Source organism: Panthera onca, chromosome B4, assembly GCF_046562875.1.
Source record: "Panthera onca isolate mPanOnc1 chromosome B4, mPanOnc1 haplotype 2, whole genome shotgun sequence".
In the NCBI taxonomy this organism is placed as follows: domain Eukaryota; kingdom Metazoa; phylum Chordata; class Mammalia; order Carnivora; family Felidae; genus Panthera; species Panthera onca.
The window spans coordinates 136,789,532-136,811,233 of NC_138345.1; the positions used below are offsets into that span (position 1 = coordinate 136,789,532).

General features: G+C 60.4%; 1 protein-coding gene across 6 annotated transcripts in view; it reads left to right on the plus strand.

The window, feature by feature from the left end:
* The window catches only part of ARHGAP8 (Rho GTPase activating protein 8), a 64,541-nt gene that overhangs the window by 12,254 nt on the left and 30,585 nt on the right, over nt 1-21,702 (plus strand). For 2 of the 6 annotated variants that reach the window (XM_078449330.2, XM_078449332.2), the window contains exons 2-4: nt 1,507-1,625; nt 4,778-4,921; nt 13,607-13,694. In XM_078449330.2, the coding sequence (XP_078305456.2) occupies nt 1,589-1,625; nt 4,778-4,921; nt 13,607-13,694 (269 nt within the window). In that variant the 5' untranslated portion in view covers nt 1,507-1,588. Of the gene's footprint in view, nt 1-1,506; nt 1,626-4,777; nt 4,922-13,606; nt 13,695-17,926; nt 18,059-21,702 lie in introns of all 6 variants that reach the window. The other 4 variants (XM_078449329.2, XM_078449331.2, XM_078449334.2 and 1 more) reach the window with 4 other exon arrangements.

Sequence of the window (21,702 nt, forward strand, 5' to 3'; positions counted from 1 at the left end):
ACAGTGGCCTTTCTCAGCGTGAGGGGGCCGGGCAAGGGCAGCATTCCAGCCTCCTAACTCCCATCTACAGTTGTTTTTTTAAGTGTTTGTTTATTTATTATGAGAGAGAGAGCCAGGGGAGGGCAGGAGGGGCAGAGAGAGAGAGAGAGAGAGAGAGAGAGAGAGAGAGAGTGTGAGGGGCAGAGGGGGGAGGGGGAGAGAATCCCAAGCAGGTTCTGCACGCTCAGCATAGAGTCCGACGGGGGGGTTCCATCCCACACATGTGGGATCATGACCCGAGCCGAAATCAAGAGTTGGACGCTGAACCGACTGAGGCAAGCAGCCGCCCCTATAGCTGTTTCTTGGTCACAGTTGTCCAGAGTGCAGAAACTGGTCAGAAGAGAACACACACGTGCATGATCCAGAAACTCGTGCCGTTCGTTACGGAGTCGCTGTCTCTCTCTCTACCCCTCCCCCACTCATTCTCTCCCCACCCCCCAAAAATGAATAAACCTCAAAAAGTTAAAAAAAAAAAAAAGTGACAGGTTGTCTGTAACCCAAACCGCCTTACGCAGAAGAGAGGATTTATGGGATCTTTGCATTCAGGTGCAGCTGGATCCAGGCGCATAGTGTTTTAGGGACTGTTTCTCTATCTTGCTGTGTCTTCTGCCTTTGGCTTCATTTTTTCAAGTTCCAGGTGGTGACCTTTGGTGGTTCCAGGCCCATGTCCTCCAGGTTTGGGCACAGCAGGACACATTTAAGAAGTATCTCTTCTCAGGGGTGCCCGGGTAGCTCAGTCTTTGTTAAGCATCCGACTCTCGATTTTAGCTCAGGTCATGATCTCACGGTTCGTGAGTTAGAGCCACACGCTGGGCTCTGAGCTGGGAGCCTGCTTGGGATTCTCTCTCTCCCTCGCTCTCTGCCTGTCCCCCACTGTGTGCCCTCTCTCTCTCTCTCTCTCTCTCAAAATAAGTATATAAACTAAGAAAAAAAGAAGTATTCTCAGGAGCTTCGATAGAAGTCTCAGAGTTCACTCTGGTTGGAACAGCAGGGGGCCTGTGGTCACTCCTGAGCCCATCTCCGCGGCTCAGGGAATTTGGTGCCGTGACTGGCCAGGCAAAGACCCCTGGTTCTGTCCTCGGTGCCCAAAGTGGAGCTTCCTTCAACGTTGCACAGGCTGTGTGTGCATATGGTGTGCACACGGACTGCACGTGTGGACGTACGTGCATGTGTGCGTGTGTGGGGGAAAGCCGGTGATTACCGGCGGGGGCGGGGGGGGGGATGCCGGTGGCCAAGAGGACACCTGTCCGCTCTGTCCAGCCAGGAACCCCCCGCCCGTGTGACTGCAGGCCTGGACTCTGCATAGCGTGTGTCCCCAGCATCGTCCTGTCGTGCACGCGGCGTAGGCAGCGGGGGCCGGGGAGGCTGTGCCCTGGCGTTCGCTTGAAGGGTGTTTCCTTCATTCCTTGAGCCCTCGTGTGCACGTGTGTGTTCAATGTCCCCGGGTTCCGTGTGCTTCTCCCTCAGGGTGTCGGAAGGACCCCGTGCCCGGACCCCTGAGAGGTGGCATCGGGGCCGTGTGCTGGGCCACCCTGGAGAGCAGCAGAACATGTCCCAGCCGGACCTGGAGGAGCTGGCCGAAATAGGTAAGCGCGTTCTCCTTCCAGCCTCGTCCCGCGAGGAGGCCGTTGGCGGATGTTTGCTTTAAACAGATACTAACACGCTTACGTGGCTGGAAAAGTCTAGCCCTGGAAGAAGGGCTTGGCGAGGTTGTCCTTCTCCCTCATCTGGGGTCTTACCCCTTCCCCACCCCCGTTAGCCCCAGGTAGTGCCTTTTTAATCTTTCCAGGGTTCTTTTGTGCAAATTCGGGTGAGCCCCTCTGAGATGGAGCCACCTTCCTGGGTTGTTATGAGGCTCAGATGGGATAACATCCTCATTGACTGCTTGAGGCTACCCGCCAGGGTGCCAGCGTCCACATCCCCATCTTACAGACAAGCAAACTGAGGCCCGGGGTGACTGGAACACCCGGCTGAGGGCACCCCGTGACAGGGGCCAAGCTGCGGGGAGGGCCTCTGCATAGACCCACCCCTTGGCGGTTTGGTTAGCATCACGTGTGCACGTGTTTCCGCGCGAGACTGTTCCTGCTACGCGCACCGGGGCCAGGCCCCCCCGTTCGTCTCCCTCTAGTGCACATCAGTCCTCAAGGTTCGCAATAACCCGCAGTGACTCCCGAGGATCCGCCGAAGGCCCGTGGCCCTGAGAGAAATGACTTTCCGTTCTGCGACGCAGCATCAGTGCGTCACGCCCGATGCTGGGGGGAGCCTTGGCTGCGTCTGCCTGTGCTGCTCGATTCGGGCTCCCGGGAGCCCGCCATTAATTACGCCTTCCGGTTTGCTCCCCTTGCTGCTTTAAGGCGTGCGGCACAGTCAAGCGTCTCTCGCTTGGGTCCATACGGGGGCAGGACAGCGAGCCCGATGTCAGCGGTGTGGTTAGGGATGCGGGAAGAGCATCCTTGTTTCCTCCGTCCGCTGCCTTCCTTAAGATGGTCCGGTCTGTTCTGCCTCCTCACGTTTCCTTGTGGCCGGGCCCCCGTGTGCTGAACCGTTGTTTTCGGTTTTTTATGGAGGTGAAATTAACATGGCATAAAAGGAGCCATCGGGAAGTATTTAGCTCGTGCGTAACGTGTAGTGTATCCACCTGTTAGAACATTTGCTTCGCCCCAAAAGGAAACCCCACACCCCATTGGGCAGTCACTCCTTCCCTCAGCCCCGGGCAGGCATCAGTCTGCTTTCTGACTCCGTGGATTTATCCGTCCCGGGCACTTCGTGAAAATGGAATCCCGCATCCTGTGGCCTGGCTTCTTCAACGTAGCCTAATATTTTCAGGGCGGTCTGTATCGTGGCGCAGGTCAGTACCACGTTCCTCTTGCGGCCAAATAGTACTGCATCGCGTGGGCAGCCCACACTGTGTCCACTCATCCACGACGGACACGTGGCCGGGGCCACTTTCCGCCTGTTGTGAAGGGTGCTGCTGTGACCTCGGCGCGCACTTGTATTTGTTAGAATTCCCGTTTCCAGTTCTCTGGGGCGCACCGTTGCCTACGACTCGCTTGAACATCGTACACGGCTCGCGTGTCAGCGTGCTTCCGGCAGCCGTCTTCCCTCCGTGTCTCTTCTCTTAGCAGGACCCCAGGCATCGGGTGTAGGCCCCACCCTGATCCAGTGTGACCTCGTCTGAACTAATTTCCTCTCTACAGGCACTGTTTCCACATAAGGTCACATGTGAGCTTCCAGGCAGACGTGAATCTCGGAGCAACGCTCTTCCACCCAGTACATCTGGGGACCGCAGTCTGCTCTCACCCGAAATTTGAAGGCCCCGTTCTGTTTCCCGTTGGAAACACCTCCGTCTTGATTTGTTTTATTTATTTATTTTTTTTTTAATTTTTTTTTTTTTTTAACGTTTATTTTTGAGACAGAGAGAGACAGAGCGTGAACGGGGGAGGGTCACAGAGAGAGGGAGACACAGAATCGGAAACAGGCTCCAGGCTCCGAGCCGTCAGCACAGAGCCCGACGCGGGGCTCGAACTCACGGACCGCGAGATCGTGACCTGAGCCGAAGTCGGACGCTTAACCGACTGAGCCACCCAGGCGCCCCAGTCTTGATTTGTTTTATATGAAGGAACCTCACCTACTAAAATTAAACCGGGAGACAGCACTCCTTCCTACTTCGAGGCACAGTGACCCCCTTCTGCCCTCAACCCAGCCACGGTTTCCTGCCGGCTGCCTGGATCCACATTTCCCAGGAGGGCCTGGGTTGGAATTTGGAGTTGGGAAAATCAAGTGCAACTCCACACTCCACTGCCAATGAGCATTGTGACCTTGGGCAACTCATTCCCTGTCTCTGAGCCTCAGTTTCCACTCCTGTCAGCGTGGAGGACAGGATTCGCCCCCAGGTCTCATTTTATCCCTCCGTGGTTGTGCCCACTGAGCAGACGCATAGTGGGTGCACAGGAGGGGTGGGTGCATAGTGGGCGCAAAGCAGAGATGGGGCATGGTGGGTGCACACCGAGCAGATGCACAGTGGGTCCACAGGAGAGGTGGGTGCCCACTGAGCAGACGCACAGCGGGTGCACAGGAGGGGAGGGTTCGCACTGAGCAGACGCACAGTGGGTCCACAAGAGAGGTGGGTGCCCGCTGAGCAGACGCATAGTGGGTGCACAGGAGGGGAGGGTGCGCACTGAGCAGACGCATAGTGGGTGCACAGGAGGGGAGGGGGTGCACAGGAGGGGAGGGTGCGCACTGAGCAGACGCATAGTGGGTGCACAGGAGGGGAGGGTGCACACTGAGCAGACGCACAGTGGGTGCACAACAGAGATGGGCGCACAGTAGGTATACGCTGAGCAGACGCACAGTGGGTCCACAGGAGAGGTGGGTGCCCACCGAGCAGACGCACAGTGGGTGCACAGGAGGGGAGGGTGCGCACCGAGCAGACGCACAGTGGGTGCACAGGAGGGGAGGGTGCGCACCGAGCAGACGCACAGTGGGTGCACAGGAGGGGAGGGTGCGCACCGAGCAGACGCACAGTGGGTGCACAGGAGGGGAGGGTGCGCACCGAGCAGACGCACAGTGGGTGCACAACAGAGATGGGCGCACAGTAGGTATACGCTGAGCAGATGCACAGTGGATGTCCTCTTGAGGCACGGTGACTGTCCTGTGAAGAGACGCCGGGAGGCTCCCTCGTTGCCCATCTTTCTCAAGAGCACAGCTGACTTCCCGTAATCCTCACTGTCTGCCACAGAGCTGCAGAGGGACGAAGAGAAGGCGGCCGCCCTGAGCATAGCGAGAAAGCCCTTGGTGGTGCCCACACCTGGCCAGGACCCCGCGCTCAGCGTGAATCACCCCTTCTACGACGTGGCCAGACACGGTATCCTGCAGGTGGCAGGTGGGTTGCAGCTGGGCGGTCCCAGGATTCCCGACAGGTGCCGGCGTTCCCGTGGGCCCCGTGGGGTGGGGGGTGGGTTCGTCGGGCTGCCTCCCCGTTGCCTCCCTCCCTCTCCTTGGCGTTGTTAACCAAGGGCAGTGCTGTGCTGCTTCCTCAAAGGGAACAAACACCTGTCCGGACGGAGAAGACGAGCCTCCCCTACGGCCAGCGGTGGGGCTGGGGGAACGTGTTGCGTCGCTGTGACCAGGCGCGAGGGGATCGGGGCCGCTTGGTGTGTTTCTCACGTGGGCAGCGTGTGGGTCGATACGTGGAGAGACGTGTGAGAGGAGGTTTATCGTAGGGATTGGCGCTCTCGCGACCGTGGAGGCGGAGAGGTCCCAGGGTCTGCCTTCGGCAAGCCGGCGGTGGCACTCCCAGCAAGCTCTGGAGATCCGGGAGCGCCGGGGGCCCCTGTCCGCGGGCTGGAGAAAGTGGATCTCCCGGCTCAAGCACAGAGCAGATTCGCCCTGTGCCCCTTGTTCTGTCGAGGCCCCCGCCCGCGCTGGGGAGGGTGCCCTTCCTCACTCCGTTCAGACGCCGCTCTCCTGTGCAAACACCCTCGCGGACACGCCGAGAAGGAACGTCTTCCCAGCCGCCTTGGGCCTCCCTTAGCCCAGTCGAGGTGACACGTGGAGTTAGCCATCGCAGGCGCGGACCCCGACACCTCACTGCTGCACTAAGATCTCCGTAAACATTAGCTCCTGTCCCCACCGAGCTGGAATCTTGTCAAGGAAAGAGGAATGGTTTGCAACAGTTGGAGGCCCCGGAGGCACAGATGGGCGCCCTTTGTGCACACTCAGCTCCGAGAGATGAGGAGAGGGTGGGGGTTGGACAGGTGGTCAACCGTTTGAAGCCCCCGGTGTTCCTTCTGGAGAACCTTTAAGGTTTAGGTAGCAGGGGGGGTTGCCTGGACAGCTCAGTCGGTGAAGCATCCAACTTTGGCTCAGGTCGTGATCTCACGGTTCGTGAATTTGAGTCCCACGTCGGGCTCTGTGCTGACAGCTCAGAGCCTGGAGCCTGCTTCGGATTCTGTGTCCCCCGCCTCTCTCTCTACCCCTCCCCCAACACCGGACCCAGTGTGGGAGCACAGACCAAGTACCCACCAAAGGAAGGCAGGAAATAGAGTTATTTTTCCTGAGAACAAAACATACATTATTGGTATGCAATGGGTTATTTTTACTTTTTAATTTCTTAAATTTCATTTTTTTTATTTTTTAGGGAGAGAGCATGAGCAGGGGAGGGGGCAGAGGGACAGAGAGTATCTTAAGCAGGTTCCACACTCAGCACGGAGCCTGACGTGGGGCTCGATCCTACAACCTTGGGGTCGTGACCTGAGCTGAAATCGAGAGTCAGACACCCAACCGACTGAGCCACCCAGGGGCCCTGCAGTGGGTTATTTTTAAATGAATGAATAAAAATTTTTAAATCTCTTCTTTTAGGTTTCTAGTATGGTCAACCTCTATAGAAACAACCCACTCTTTTTTTTTTTTTTTTTTTAAAGCCTTTTGAGGCCCTTAGTAGCCTTAAGAGTATCAACAGGTTCTGCAGCCTGAAAGCTGTCTAGGTGAACGTCCCTCATACACCTGGCAAGAATGTGTGTCCCAGGATCGGGCAGCGTGTTCTGTGTGTTTCAGCGACGTCCCGTTGATTGACGGCGTCCAGACCTTCTGTGTCCTTACTAACTTCCCTACTTCCATCAGCTGTCGACTGAGGAGTGTTCAAAGCGCCCACGATCAAAACGTGTCCGTTTCTGCCCTTGGTTCTGTCCACTCGTTCCGTGGGTCTTGATGCTTTGTTTTTAGGGGCAGGTCCACTTCGGATTGTGAGGTCTTCTTGATGTGTTGTTGGCCTTTGTGTTCCTAAACGCCCTCCTTTACCAACGGCCGTGCGCTCATGTTGGTGACTCCTCGCCTACATGTCTGACGTTAATCTAGCCAGGACAGCCGCACCAGCTTTCTCCTTATTGGCGTTGGTAGATATGCCTTCTCCATGCTTTTCCTTTCAGCCTGTCCCAGTCTCTCTTTTTTTAAGTTTATTTTGAGAGAGAGCCTGCACGGGCAGGGGAGAGGCAGAGAGAGAGAGAGAGAGAGAGAGAGAGAGAGAGAGAATCCCAAGCAGGCTCTGCACTGTCAGCCCAGAGCCCGACGTGGGGCTTGAACTCATGAACCGCGAGATCATGACCCGAGCCGAAATCAAAAGTTGGCTGCTTAACCGACTGAGCCACCCGGGCGCCCCTAACCTGTCCCAGTCTTTACAAATGAAGCCCATCGCATACAGACCGCTTCCCATTAGATCTTTTTGTACTTTTGAGGGTGGCTGCTTAGCGGGAACCGTGTTCTCAGTGCCTCACAAGGGTGTGCTCAGGAGTTCGCACTTGGTCCTGGTGGCTCTGGGGAGCCTGAGGCAGAGGAGTGGGGCTTGTGGTTTAGAGCGACCCTTCTTGCCGCGGTGTGGAGGGTGCTGATGGCAGCCGCAGGGGGACCCAGCGGGAGCCAGGACAGAGGGCCGAGCCTGTGCTGTGGCGGTGGCGTGGAGAAGAAGGGATGACTTTGAGAGAGATTTTCAATGTCAGCCTGGAGGACAAGCAGAAACCTACCTGGGAAGGGTTTGCCGCACGGTAGGGTGAGGTTTCCAGGGGTGCAGGAGATTGAATCAAGAGCCAGGGGCCCTAGGAAGTAAGTTGGGGGCTCATTGCTCTTTTTAATTTTTTTTTAGGTTTATTTATTTTTGAGAGAGAGACAGAGTGAGCAGGGGAGGGGCAGAGAGAGAGAGAGAGCGAGAGAGAGAGCATCCCAAGCAAGTTCTGTGCTGTCAGCACAGAGCCCGACGCGGGGCTCGAACCCACGAACCCTGAGATCGTGCCCTGAGCCGAAGTCTGACGCTCAACCGACTGAGCCACCCAGGCGCCCCTGATTTCAGTATTTTCAGTGGTCACCGTCTGGAGCTTAGTCGGGGGCCGGGCTGTGAGCCCAGGGGGAGATTAACCTGGTGGAGAGTGGGGTGGGCAGGGGGAAGGTTGGAGCCAGAGCAGCAGAGAGGCTGGAGATGTGATCCAGAGACACAGAGGAGGCGAGTGGCAGAGAAGAGGAGGACAGGAGGATCTGGTTCCACTGGGTGACAGGTCACCACCCCACACCCAGATCTTTGCCCCCAGGTTAGACCCCAGCCAGGCTTCCCTGCAGGATGCAGAAAAATGGGTCTTCGCATTTCCTTCCTCTCTGCAAAAAGATGAGCAGCCCTGAAACAGACACCCAAGGAGACGAACTCCCAAATCACTCCTGGTTAGATGGCCACTGCCTTTATTATGCATTTTAATCGTCCTTCACGCGGAGCGGATGACGGATCGTCTGGAGCGCGTTCCGGGCGATGGCTCTGGGAAGCATTTCTTTATTCATAAACCGGGCCTCTCCCGCCTTGGAGACAGTGAGCGATGCTGTGTTGTGCACAGCGAGGGGAGGGATAGGGGTCATGAATTACACTGAGGCCTCGGAGAATCTGCATCTTATTGATGGTTTTCATTTCCTTGCACATTATATCACTTTGAAGCCCGTTTTCGATACGCTGGCCCGTGTTACCAGAGAACGACGAAGGGGTGTTTACTCACATTGACTGATGTCATTAATGCAGATGCCGCCTTGACTGCTTAATAAGCAGGATCCCGGACGTCCCGGGGATGCCTCAGGGCTGCCGCGCAGGCGTGCACGCGGGAGGCCTCCCTGCTGCCACTGCGGGGTCCTCAGGGGCAGAGGACCCCGTGCAGGCCGGGGGTCAGCCAGCTGCAAGCGTGGACCCGGCCCCGTGCTCGCGTGGCCTCTCCGGGCCTCAGTTTCCTCTTCTGTAAACGAAACAGCACACCTGGAGGCACCCGGCGTCGGGCCTGGCACGTGGTAACGGGTCGCATTTATTGAGCACTTACTGCGTGCCGGTGCAGAGAGGCTGGTGTGGGGCTGCCCGGCTGTGGGGGGCAGGGACTCTGTCCCCGGGGCCAGGGCCGGCCTGTGCCTCCCTCCCTCGCTTTTTGTTCACTTTTTATGATGGAAATTTTCCGAAGCGTCAGCTGCGGAGAGAACAGTATAAGGGACCCAGGTTGTTTGCCGTTGCACCTGCCGTGAGAGTTTGTTCAATCTGATTAGTGCTGTGGGCGTAGTTTGGCGGGACGTTTGGAAGTCTACTGATACGAAAAGAAAATGCTGGGGCACCCTGGTGGCTCAGTCAGTTAAGCATCCGACTCTTGATTTCCGCTCAGCTCAGGATCTCACGGGTTCGTGAGTTCCAGCCCCGCGTTGGGCTCTGTGCTGACGGTGCGGAGCCTGCTTGGGATTGTCTCTCTTCCTCTCTTCCTCTCTCTCTAAATAAGCAAACAAACATTAAAAAGGAAAAGAAAAAGTTAAGTTAGTTGCCTTTTTGGTTTTGAGGAGAGGAGAAGGCCTTCCATAGTAACTCAGCATCTTGCAAGTTGAGGAACCTCGCACAGTAAGTGTTCGTGATGAGTGAGGGAGCCATTCAGTGGTTTATACAAGCAGGAGGCCCCCACAGGGCAAGGACCCGGGCCGGATGCAGGCGCCGGCCTCCCAGCCCCTCCCCGCGTCCTTGCCTCAGTGCCGTGCCCGTGCCCGCGTCGTGCGCCGCCCAGGGAAGCTTCTCACCCTTGTTCGCAGATGGCGGATGGCAGGGGCTCACGCTGCGTGGCCGAACTGAGTCCAGACTCCTCGGCTGGGGATTCATCCTTCTGACCTTGACCGGCCCCGTCTCTGCACACCCCCTGCCCTCTGGGCCCGCTGACCCGAGCTGGCCAGCAAGGGGCCTGTCAGCAGCCACGGGCCCGGGAGCAGGGACAGGCCGTGAGCCCCTCCCGCCCTCCTCGACAAACCAGGGAACGCGTGGTCTGGGGAGGGCTCTGGGGTCTGATGGAGACCCGCTGTGTTCTGGCCTGGCCCGGAGAGTTGGGGTCCCTGGACACCAAGTCCCTTGGGTTTTCCGGGAGCCTGAGTTCACACTTCTTGCCCGGAATTTCCTGCTGTTCACCCTGGGCCCTGGGGTGGCCTTGCTGCGCCCCTGTGTGGCGGGGCATCTGGTCCCTGTGCCTGTGCCCCCCGCTCCTCTGTGAGGCTCTGCCCTGCCTGGCATTGAGCTCTGCTCTGCTCCTGTCTCTCGCTTCTCGCCGTCTTGGGGTGGGGACATTCTGCTTCCTGCCTCTTCTCAGCCTCAGTGGTGCCCCAGTGTCACCCACCAGGACCCTCTGTGGATCTTGACTGGGTGGCTTTGGTGGGGGGAGCTCACTCTTCCCTGGGATCCACCGGCCTGGGCAGCTGTTCCTCGTGCCCACAGGCCCCCTGGCGCCGCGTCCACTCCCAGGCCATCGTCACTCTGCACCAGGGACCTTCCGTCCTTGATGCTGTCTCAGCGGTTGTCCGTAGCTGTGCCCGGTGCTCCCCTCTTGGCCCTGCCCCTCCCCCTCGCCCCTCCCCCCGCAGCTTGCCAGACTGGCCCTGGCTCCTGTGTCCACCTCCCCCATCCTCCGTGAATGGCCCAGCAGCCCAAGCCAGCATTGGGGGCCCCTCCCCAGTCCTGGGGGTCTCTGTCCCCTGCTCCTCCCATCCCCCTCGCAGTCTCTACTTGGGACATCCCGCTTCAGGCCATCCTCACCCGCAGCCAAAGGGCCGGCAGAATAACCCATCAGATGGTGTCCCTTACCCTCCTCACGGCTCCCCGCCGTCAACCGGGTAAAGTCAGACCCTCACCCTCCTCGTCCCTGGGGCCTCGACCTCTTCTCACCATCATTTCCCGTCACACCTTGCCGCCCGCGATGGCACGTCTGCATCAGACCCCGTGCTGTTCCTCGGCTGCCCAGGGCGTCCCGTGAGCAGACGCCTGCCCTGCCCTCAGCCAGGCCCCGTCCGCAGAAGAGGAAGCTTCATCTCCTCTCTCTGGAGCTCGGCCTCTGCTCCTCTGGCCTGGTGGGTGACGTCCGTCCCTGCCCCGCGGTGCAGCCCTCGGGCACGATTGACCACGGTGGGGGTGCGGGGTCGTGAGACGCGGCGGGGTCAAAGAATGTGTCTGGACTTTGTCCCCGGTTCTTGGGAAGTAGCCTCTAAATCCTTGGAATCCCCAAGTGATAGGAGGAGCTTTGTGACTCCTGCTGCTTTATGCCAGAGGGGAGGCTCACGGGGGACCGCCGTGTCGCGGGTGCCACTGAGACAGCTCAGGATGGAGCTGCTGTGCCAGGAGCGACCAACTGGGTCAGAGAGTCTGGGCGTCGTGACCTCCAGGGGCTGGAGACTGCGGTCAGTCCACAGCCAGGGATTCAGCCGGCAGTGCCTCCGGATTGATCGGTCGAGCTGCGCCTTGACTGGGTCACAGTTCAGTCAGCCACGTCCCTGTGATGAAACCCCGGAACCACTCTGGATGCGCCTGCCCTGGGCGGTGGCGACGTGGCGGTGTTCCAGACTGCACGGGGAGAGGGCACGGGGGCTCCGTGAGCAGGACCCTCCCACACAGCGCCCCGCGCGTCTCCCCTCTTGGCCCGTCTTGACTGGTATCCTTTATGGTAAAACGTAAGTGAGCGAGTGGACTATCGATCACAAGGGGGTAGTGGGGACCTCTGGATTTGTAGCCAGCTGGTCAGAAGGGGGAGGGGGCTGGGGACCTCCGGCCGGCGTCCGCCGTCTGAAGCGAGCACCGTCCTGTGAAGGATGGAACCCCTCACCTGAGAAGCGTGGCCTAAGCCCAACCACGTGGAAGTCACTGCAGAAATAGCGTGGCCTGCCAGAGCCCCCGCGGCTTCTCGGGGGCTTGTGGGGCTGGGCCGAGACCCCGTCCCCGCATCACTGCCCTTCGCCCAGATCGGTGGGGCTGGGCGGGTGTCGCGTCTGGTCGTTCTCCCCAGAGCTGAGTGCACGGTGGCTCTTCGGCGAGCGTTTGCTGACCTGGTCTTCCATTCGCCATATGACTTCGCGCATCCCAGACTTTCCGCTTGGTCTGATGCCGGATGATGGTGCCGTGTGTTCTTGACCTCTTACCACGGACGTTAACAATGTCTTTCGACCCTGGGAGGAATCGATTCCTTGTTTCTTGAGTAGCCACACAGACGATTCCCAACCTGAGAAGCGATGCCGTCCTTTTCCCTCGGGCCCCACAGGCGAGCCCAGACTCAGGTTGGCCGTGGGCCCCTGGCCCCCGAGATGGCAGAAACAGCACGTGGGAGACGCTTTTCTTCTTCCAGGCGCAGCCATTGAGGCCCCCATTTGGCAAAGCGGATCACCGTGTGGCTCGCGGTGCAGTCTTTCCAAACAGGGCGTTTCTAAACAAATGGGAAGCATGACCAGAATCCCTAAGGAGCCCATGAGATGAGAAGGTGCTGTGTCTGGAAACCAGAACAGCGCCAGAATTCTGAATATCAGAGAAGCTTCCAGGCCCCTGGGAAGAGCCACACGTGTCCTAAATCACAAGCAGCTGCCCCGGGCGTGTGCAGGGGGCCGGGGCATGAGCGTGCGTGCATTTCTGGTTCGCCCGATTCAGAGTTCTCATCCTTCCCATTTCAAGCAAACCCTTGAAACAGATGCAAACGCTTCTTCGCCACGAAAGTGAGTTCACAGTTGTGTGATTTCTCAGACAGTACCTGTTCTCCTCAGGCTCTACAACGCGCCTTTCAGTCGATCAGTGACTGATTATCGGACACAATCTGGGCACAGGCAGCGGGCAGCGAGCCTGGGTTCTGGGGCACATGGTTAGACACCGGCCCTTGGGGAGCGTCCCCCCTCCACTGTCCCTTGCGTGGTGAGCACCACTGTGTGGGGACAGTCACAGGGTCACCTGGGCCACGCCGGGGGGGGGGGCAGCACCGATCATCAGGGCTCCTGCACCCTGTGAGGTCCTGTCCAGGAGTGACCGTCCCCCAGGCCACCCAGACTTCTCCAGGGCCCGGAGTCCTGGGGACGCCCCGGAGGACACTCGGTGTGGGGAGGAGGCAGCAGACACTAGCTTTGAAGGCAGAGGCGTCCAGGTTTCAGTCCTGGGGCCCTCAGCCCCGTGTGGCTTTGCACAGGGCCCGTTGCCCGTTTGTAAAATGGAGACATTGCTCCCAGCGTGCAGGCTGGTGGTGAACATGAACTTGGCTAATGTGCACAGAGCATCCACAGTAGATGCTCCTTAGGTGCCGCCTGCCAGCCACCTGGGCTTCTCAGCTCGGCCGGCTGCTCAGGAGGCTTCCTGTTTCCATTAATGCCTGTGGGTGTCCCTGGAGAAGGTGGCCTCGGGTGCGGGCGGGCCTCACCCCCGTGTCTGCTCCTGCAGGGGAGGAGGGAGGCCTCGGGTGGGGTGCGGGCAGGCCTCACCCCCGTGTCTGCTCCTGCAGGGGAGGAGGGACGCCTCGGGTGGGGTGCGGGCGGCCTCACCCCCGTGTCTGCTCCTGCAGGGGAGGAGGGAGGCCTCGGGTGGGGTGCGGGCGGGCCTCACCCCCGTGTCTGCTCCTGCAGGGGAGGAGGGAGGCCTCGGGTGCGGGCGGGCCTCACCCCCGTGTCTGCTCCTGCAGGGGAGGAGGGAGGCCTCGGGTGGGGTGCGGGCGGCCTCACCCCCGTGTCTGCTCCTGCAGGGGAGGAGGGAGGCCTCGGGTGCGGGCGGGCCTCACCCCTGTGTCTGCTCCTGCAGGGGAGGATCGCTTTGGAAGACGGGTCATCACGTTCAGCTGCTGCCGGATGCCCCCCTCCCACGAGCTCAACCACAGGCGTCTGCTGGAGTAAGTCCTGCCTGTGTCCCTCCACACACGCCCCCCTGTGTGCGTGTGCCCTCCCGGTGTGCGTGCACACACCCGTGCACACACACCCCTGTGCACACACACACCCCATCCGCACGCACAGCCTGTGGTCTGCCTTCCCCACGACCGTGTGCGCACCTCCCTCTCCATGCACACACACGCCCCCTGTGCACACACCTGCCATGGACACTCCCTCTGTGTGCACGCACACCCTATAGGCTGCCTGCCCCTCAACACGTGTGTATCCCCCTTCCTGTGTGCAGGCCTCTCCCTCACTATCAGCACAGGGTGGACGTTTAGGGCTCAAGGCTCACGTATGAACATTGACTAGCGGGTCCCCGGATGGATGTCACATCTGTTGCCAGGTCAGCAAAGCCACCTGTGGGACTGATGGCCTCTCCAGCCTTGGGTGGCTTTGGGTCCACAGTCCGAAGCGCTGGGCCTAGATCTCGGGGCCCTTTCAAGCCTCCCTCCCTCTCAGAGCCACAGGGAGCCCCGTCTCCTGCATCTGCTTAGTGTTCTCTGCTCGGGAGGAAGGCCTTCCGCTTACCTGCGTGCGGCCTCGGCCGCCGTCACCCCCCGTCTTGTCCCTGTGACGTCTGCACGCTCTGCGTGATGGCCAGGGTGCTTCCGGTGCCTCCTTTCTCGATCGACCCCATGAGCCTCGTGGGAGCCCGCGTGTACTGACCGCAGCCGCTGCCCGGGGCCTGGAGCGGAGGACGTTCTCCGAGGGCAACACCGCCCGAGTGTAGTTTCCCCCCCGTGGCTGCGTTTCCAGGCGCGGTGTCCTCTCGCGCAGCGGATCTCGCCGCGAGCGAGGCCCTGCCGGGTACCTGCCCAGGCTGGGGGCCGGCGGGACTCGCCTTGGTCACCACATTTGGTGGTGGTGGCGGTCTCGCGCCGGTGGGGCGCACGCGGCTGCTCCTTGCCTTCGAATCTGCCCTCTGGCGGCACGCCGGTTGCGACTCCCTCGCACGGCCAGACCCTGGCTCACGTCTGGGTACGGCTTCCACTCCGGGTCACGACCGTTCTGGCTGACCTGCTCCTCCCCCCGCGACATAGCGCAGAGCCCCCAGCTCGAGTGAAAGCGCGGGCGGGCCCCGGAAGCACTCGGGAGCCTCCGGGCGGGTGGTTTGGTGAGAATCCCCTTGACCCGAGCATCCGACCTGGTCTGTCAAAGCCTCTTCCAACGGCAGCGGGAGGCGCACCGGTGACGGCAAGAGCCTGGCCGCGGGTGTTCAGGAGTCTCTAGCCGGTGCCGCTGTTGCCGCTGCGCGGCGAGACCTGCCGCGGGATTCCCGAGGGGCGCCCGCATCCCGGGCGGCCGGTGACCCCGGACAGCGGGCCGGCCCTCCCGCGAGGTGCTGGCCTCCCTCCAGCGCGCCCACAGTGTGTACAGGGCACGCGGGGGGAGGGAAGCCGGATGAGGAGAGAGCTCTCGTCTGGGGTCCTCCAAGGCTGACACGTCCCCTTGCCGGGTTGTTTCCTTCTGTGGCATCCCATAACCCACGACCCGCGGGTCGGCTCTCGCTGAAGTCACACCGCTGGGCCGGAATGTGTTCGGAATTCCTTTCCTTGCAAAGAGGGAAGTAACCTTGACAGAGAGCAGGTTGGCGGTTGCGGGAGGCGGGGTGATTGACTTCCTAATGGGTGGGGGCTTTCTTTTGGGCCATGAGATTATTCTGGAACGGGACGGATGTGGCGGTTGCACACATGGGGAATGTACTTAATGCCACGAAGCGTCTGCTTTAAAATGGTACTGTTAGGAATTTCACCTCGGTCCAAAAACAACCAGCCTCAGACGACAGCTGGTGCATTGTGTTTTCTCGCGTGCCCGCCTCCCTCAGAAACCTTCACTCCCAGAAGGAAGTGGTCAGCATGGCCTCTGTGAACAGTTGTGGAGGTTGTTCACTGCACAAGGGCATCACCGTGAGGGGCCGCCATTCAGCTGGTGCTCTTCTCACCCAGTGCTGGAGAGCGTCTAGCTAGAAGAAGGAGCATCTTTTCTAATCTACTCAGAGGTGCCTGGGGGCTTCTTGGCCTTGCTAGGAAGAGCCCTAAGGCTGAGCCTTCTCCACGTTTCCACGGAAAACCTTGTCGCCGCATACGCCATCCTCCCTCTCCCTGTCCACGCGGCGGCTTTCTTGTGGCCAGATGCGCGCTCCTATTTTTGAAATGGGTGAAGAAATAAGTCGTGTCTCTGCAGCTCAACCCGTAATTTAGTTAATGGCTTCCTGTGCTGAGCGCGCCTGGCAGATGTGTTCTGACACCAGGAGGGCTCAGCGTGTTTGTGGAAGGAACTGGGGAGCGCTTTGGGCCACGGGTGCCTGCTTTTACTGATGCGTCCGGCGTGGATAAGCGAGCTGGCCAGACGTTCCCCTGCTCTCCCCCGGCAAGGGAGTTGGGGACTGCAACCGTGACTGTCCTTACAGAAGCGGGGAGTCCCCGGCGGTGCGGGACTCTGGAACTGGAGATCTCAGGCTGGCTTCTGTCTGCGAGGGTGACAGAAGGGATGGCCTTAGTGAATGGTGCTCCGATGGCTTAGTCCAGAGGGTGTGTGAACCAGCACACCGGAGAGCATCCGGGACCTGGAACTCCTCCCACAACAGGGAAGCCGAAACCAGGGTCACGACAGGATGGCTTTGCGTCACGTTTATACCTCAGAGACGACGGGCAGGAGCATGTGGCTCTCTGGGGGTGGGACAGTGTGGGCAGGAGAGTGGACTCTGGGGCCAGGCTGCTCCCTTCACATCCTGGCTCTGCCCTTCCTGGTTCGCCTCTTCGGGCCTCAGTTGACTCCTCTGTAAAATGGGTCTATGGTGCCTGCCTCACGGGGTTAAGTGAGTAAATACGTGCAAAGGCCTGCCGTTCAGAGAGCCAGTGTTTTGGGCAGAGGGCCCTCTAACGATGCTTTGAAGTCAGATGAGCAGAGGAGAAGCTGACGCCCTTTTGGGTGAGGTAAAGGGCCCACCGCAGTGTCCCTGCAGTGAAGGGCTGGCAGCTGAGCCCTTGCAGACAGGCAGAGGCTGCTGGGGTTTTCTGCTGGAGCAGCTCTGCGGACTCCATCCCTGTGCGCACCCGGCCCACAACCCGCTGGACCCAGGGCTCCGGGCAGGCCGCCTTCGCACGGCTCACGGCAGAAGCAGGTGTGATCCCTGCCACAGTGGCACGGAATCCGGGCTGAATTCCAGGATGCGCTTCTGGGTGGTGACTTGGGCAGCCCGTTCCGGCCCGCTCGATGTCAGGGGCCCTGGCCAAAACGCCGATGGAGCAGCTCGCCTCCTGCGGGTGGCTGGACGCGGCCTTTTCAAGCGGGTCCCACGGCTAGGCGGAGAGGGACCAAGGGCTGGGAAGTGACCACGGAGCTTTCTAGAACTTGTACTGTGGCGTGCGGTCAGGTGACCGCAGAGCAGACTCAGGATCCTGCTTTACGGGAACAAGAAAACGTTCGGAGCTGATCTGGAAGGAAGTGGCTGCTTCTAGGGGTGCGGCAGAAGGGCAGGGAGTCCGAGGTGGGGGGCTGAGCGGTCCGTCCTGGGTTTGAATCCCGGTGCGTCCTCCGAGAGTCCCCTGAGGCTGCTGCAGCTCATTACTGCTCGTTTGTGGGACAAAGCAACACGTTTATTCTGGCAGAGCCAGGAGTCCCAAACCAGGGTGTCGACCGGGCCCTGCTCCTCCAGAGGGAGCTCCCCGTCCAGGAGAGGAGGCTCCTTGCTTCTGTTTTCTGATGGCTGCCCGTGGTCCTGGCCCGGGGTCGGGGGGCGTCACCCTCCGCTGTGTCTTCTCAGACACACCCCCTTCCGTGATTTCCCCTCTTTCTGTCTGTCCCGTCAGCACACACGCCCACCTGGATGATCCTGGATAAGCCCCTGTTCAGGAGCCTTCCCTCGATCACACACCTGCCGAGACCCGTTTCACATCAGGTCACGTTCACAGGTTCCAGAGATTTGACACGGATGTGTTTTCAGGGCCCTTTTTTGGCCTGCCACGTGCTGTGTGACCGTGGCCTTCGGTACTAACCTCACTGAGCCTCATGTAGCAAACGAGGACAGGGCCCCTGCAGGTGGATTCCCCGGTGCCCTGGACGTGTCCCCACGTGACCCGGTGCCGGCCCGTCCCCGGTGCCCACAGCTTCTGTTGTGGCGAACGCGTTACTTGGTTCCAGCGACGGCAGGAGCGTGGTTTTCGAAACCGAGTCTGTGCTTTGTGCCCAGGTATTTGAAGCACACGCTGGACCAGTACGTGGAGAGCGATTACACCATCGTCTACTTCCACTATGGGCTGAACAGCCGGAACAAGCCGTCCCTGGGCTGGCTCCAGAGCACCTACAAGGAGTTCGACAGGAGGTGTGTGCCCTCCAGCCCTCGGGGGTGGGCCTCGGGGCCGCGCTGAGTGACGGGGAGGCCCGGGGGGCAGGAGGGGTCTCGGCTGTGCGGCAGGGGGCCGGGAGCTAGGCCGAAGGAGCTCGGGGTCCCCTCCCTTCGGGGCCGGGGCTCTGTCCGGAGCTGTCGTTTGGGGCAGAGGCGGCCAGACGGCCCATATCTGTGGGCCACCAGGCTCCTGTGGCAACTACCGGGTCCTGCCACGGGGCACTAGAGCAGCCACAGATAATACGGAAACGGGGCTGGAACTCTGCTCTAGTGAAACTTTGTGGACCTGGCATGTGACTTCCGTGTCATTTTCTTTTAATTTTTTTAATGTTTATTTTTTTTTTTAATATTTTTTTTTTAACGTTTATTTATTTTTGAGACAGAGAGAGACAGAGCATGAACGGGGGAGGGTCACAGAGAGAGGGAGACACAGAATCTGAAATAGGCTCCAGGCTCTGAGCGGTCAGCCCAGAGCCCGACGCGGGGCTCGAACCCACGGACCGCGAGATCATGACCTGAGTCGAAGTCGGACGCCCGACCGACCGAGCCACCCGGGTGCCCCTTTAATGTTTATTTTTGAGAGAGACAGAGCACAAGCAGGGGAGGGGCAGAGAGCGAGGGAGACGCAGAATCCGACGCAGGCTCCAGGCTCCGAGCGGTCAGCCCAGAGCCCGACGCGGGGCTCGAACCCACGGACCGTGAGATCGCGACCTGAGCCGAAGTCGGACGCCCGACCGACCGAGCCACCCGGGTGCCCCAAGTGTCATTCTCACATATCCTGAACTATCGTCTGTTTAATTCTTTTTCCAGCCATTGACAACGTGAAACCCTTCACAGCTTGCAGGGCTGTGCGGTACTAGGTGGCCGGGTCTGGCCCGTGTCCCCCAGATTACTGACCCCCAAGACACATGGCAGAGAAACGTGGGCTCGCGGCTGTCTTCCGGGTGCCCTTCGTGCTTGTGCAGGCCCACCTGCAAGGGGCTTTCTGGTGCCTCGTGTCGGAGAGGTGGGCAGGTGGGCCCACGTTTTTACAGGTGCGGACGCACAGGCCCCAGAGAGCGGGTGTCTCTCCCCCCCCCCCCCCCCCATCCCACACCTGGTGTGTGGCTGTGCCGGGACCCCCGCCGAGACCCCCTCTCCCTGTCCCGCCCCCGGGCCCCGCGCACCCCTTGGCAACGGCTTGGGGCTGGCGGATTTTTTTCCTGAGCGACGCCTTGTGTCGCAGTCAGCTCTTCGGGGCTGCCAATAGACTGCACCGTCGGGCCTTCGCGCAGGTGTCCTGTGTTCCTCCTGCTTTTCCTTCTCCAAGGCCTTTCTAACCCCTGCTGGAAGTCTTTCCCTCAGAGCTCTGATGGGCGGGGTGGAGGAGGCGGAGCCTGATCTCCCAAAGCCCGCCCTCGCGTCTTTTGGGTCCTGCTGTCGCTGTGCCTCGAACCTTCGGAGGAATTTCTTGGCTTTCTGGCCTGTGTCTCGGGGAAAGGATTGTCGCTGAGCTGCAACGCCGTTTGCCTGACACTTGTGCCCGGCCCCGAGCGGAGCCAGAGGCAACCGGGCCCCAGCTCTGGCCCCTCCCCCATGAAGCTTTCCTGGGTTGTCCCCGAAGCATCGCCGGCCCCTCCCCTGCGGCCTCAAGGTCCCTGAGCAGACAGCGCATGCGCAGAGCGGTGTGTTTGTGCCCACGCACCGTGCCTGGCTGCCACCCTCCGACCCGTGTCCGTGTCCCCTCCCCTGCGCGTGGGAAGGGGTCTGCACGTGGCGGGCTCTCCGTGTTGGGCGGGAAGATGGGAGCCAGGTGGGGCCAGAGGCCGGGTGGGGGAGGCGGCCTTTGAGCAGCCTCTGGAGGGATGGGCAGGGCATTGCCAAGTGGCAGACCGAAGAAAGAGTCGGGTGAGCTGAGGCTCCGTGGGGGGAGGGCTGGACGAGGGGGGGGATGGGTTCCCCTGGGGAATCGCGGAGGGAGGTGGCGAAGGAGGCAACGAGAGCCACGGAAGGTGCTTGAGGAGGAGTGAGATGCGTGTGTAGGCCTGTGGTGAGCTGATACAGATAAATTGTCAAATGGAAGGAGGCCGACTTATTCTGCGGGACTCCCTACTTGCCACGAAGGTGGACCAGGGGGTGGGGGTAGGATCACAGATCCTGGCTCGATGGAATCCAGAAAGATGGACCTTCTAGACATCGGAACCAGCAGGGGAGGGTCTGCTGGGATAGTGAGTCCCCCGTCACCAGAGGCGTGCAAGTGGAGCCCCGAATCCAATTTGGTGAGATTTATACCGCAAGGGTTTTCTGTCTGCCGTGACTGCACCCCAGCGGGTTTTCCTGAATTTTTTCTCTTGGCTGTTGGCTCCTTATTCTCCAGACTGTGCCTCCAGGTCACTCCTTTCAAGGGAGAACCGGTCCCCCCACATGTGTTGCGACCCCCTTCCGGGAAGCCACCTCCACGGAAGGATGCACTCGGTGGCCCCTGCCCTCGGGGACCCTGGGCCGTCCACAAGTCGCTACACCTCCCCCCTCTCTGCATGAAGAGCCGTTCTTTTTGTCCTTAGTTAGTATCTCCTTGGGAGATACTTTGAGACTGTGGGTGTCTTGCTCCCCATCGAAGTGTCTTGTGATGGGCCTTTGTCTCCGTTGCCGTTTCTTGGCCCAGTGGTTGCTGGGACGGTGGCCGAGTGGCGATTGAAGCCACCGGCGATTTACCATAAGGAAGAGCTTCGCCGTCCTGGCTCATTCGTATCAATGTGGACTTGTGGTTTCCTGTTTCTTTCAATGGGTTATAATCCATGACCATATTCAGCGTTCAAATCCAAATTCGGCCAAGGGGGCCCCCTTCCAGCCTGGCTCCTGGGGCCCTCAGACGTGTCCCCTTACGCTGAGTGCCCCCCCCCCCCATTTTCTAGCACAAGAAGATGCTCCAGGCGCCCCTTGCATTGTCCTTACCCCGCACGGGGCGTTCCGCCATTTCTCTAGGAGCCGGGGTGTCAGAGTAGTGTGCTTGTTGCTTCTGGGGTGACTGGCTCCCAGGCACTACCCGTGGACCCTTGGGGCGCTGCTCACACCTGTCCGTCCCTGCCGGGCCCCGCGTGTTCACCCCGACGCCCGCTGTTCCTGTCCTGCAGCCCGGGGCCCGCTCTGGTTTCCTCTGTGGGTCTGCAGCCCTCGTCTCTGGTGGGGAGGCGCTGCTCGCGCTTCCCTCACTGACGTGCCCGCCCGTCTGTCACCCAGCATCTGACCAGCCCCCCTCACGGGTCCGGTTACTGATCGGGCCACCCCGCCCCTGCACACCCCGCCTTCCCGTCCCGCCACCTCCCCGTGAGGGAGCCCTGCTCACGCACACCTGCCGGCTCCAGCACCCCTCTCCCGGCCTCTGTCACTCCCCTGTCCTCACCCCTGCCCCCCGGGGTCTGACCCGGCAGCCCCCTGCTCCGCGCGTGCTAACCAGCTCTCGGGGGCTTGGGGCGACTGGTTTGTGACCCGTGCGATCTCCTGCCACCGTGGCCAGCCTCAGGGCACCAGCGTGCCGCCCCTGGACGCGGAGTCGGAGGGCGACACTGGGTATGGACTACTGTTATTCAGATACACAGACAGAATAGGCTCGGGGGCGCAGGAAAGAGTAAAGCGAGTAA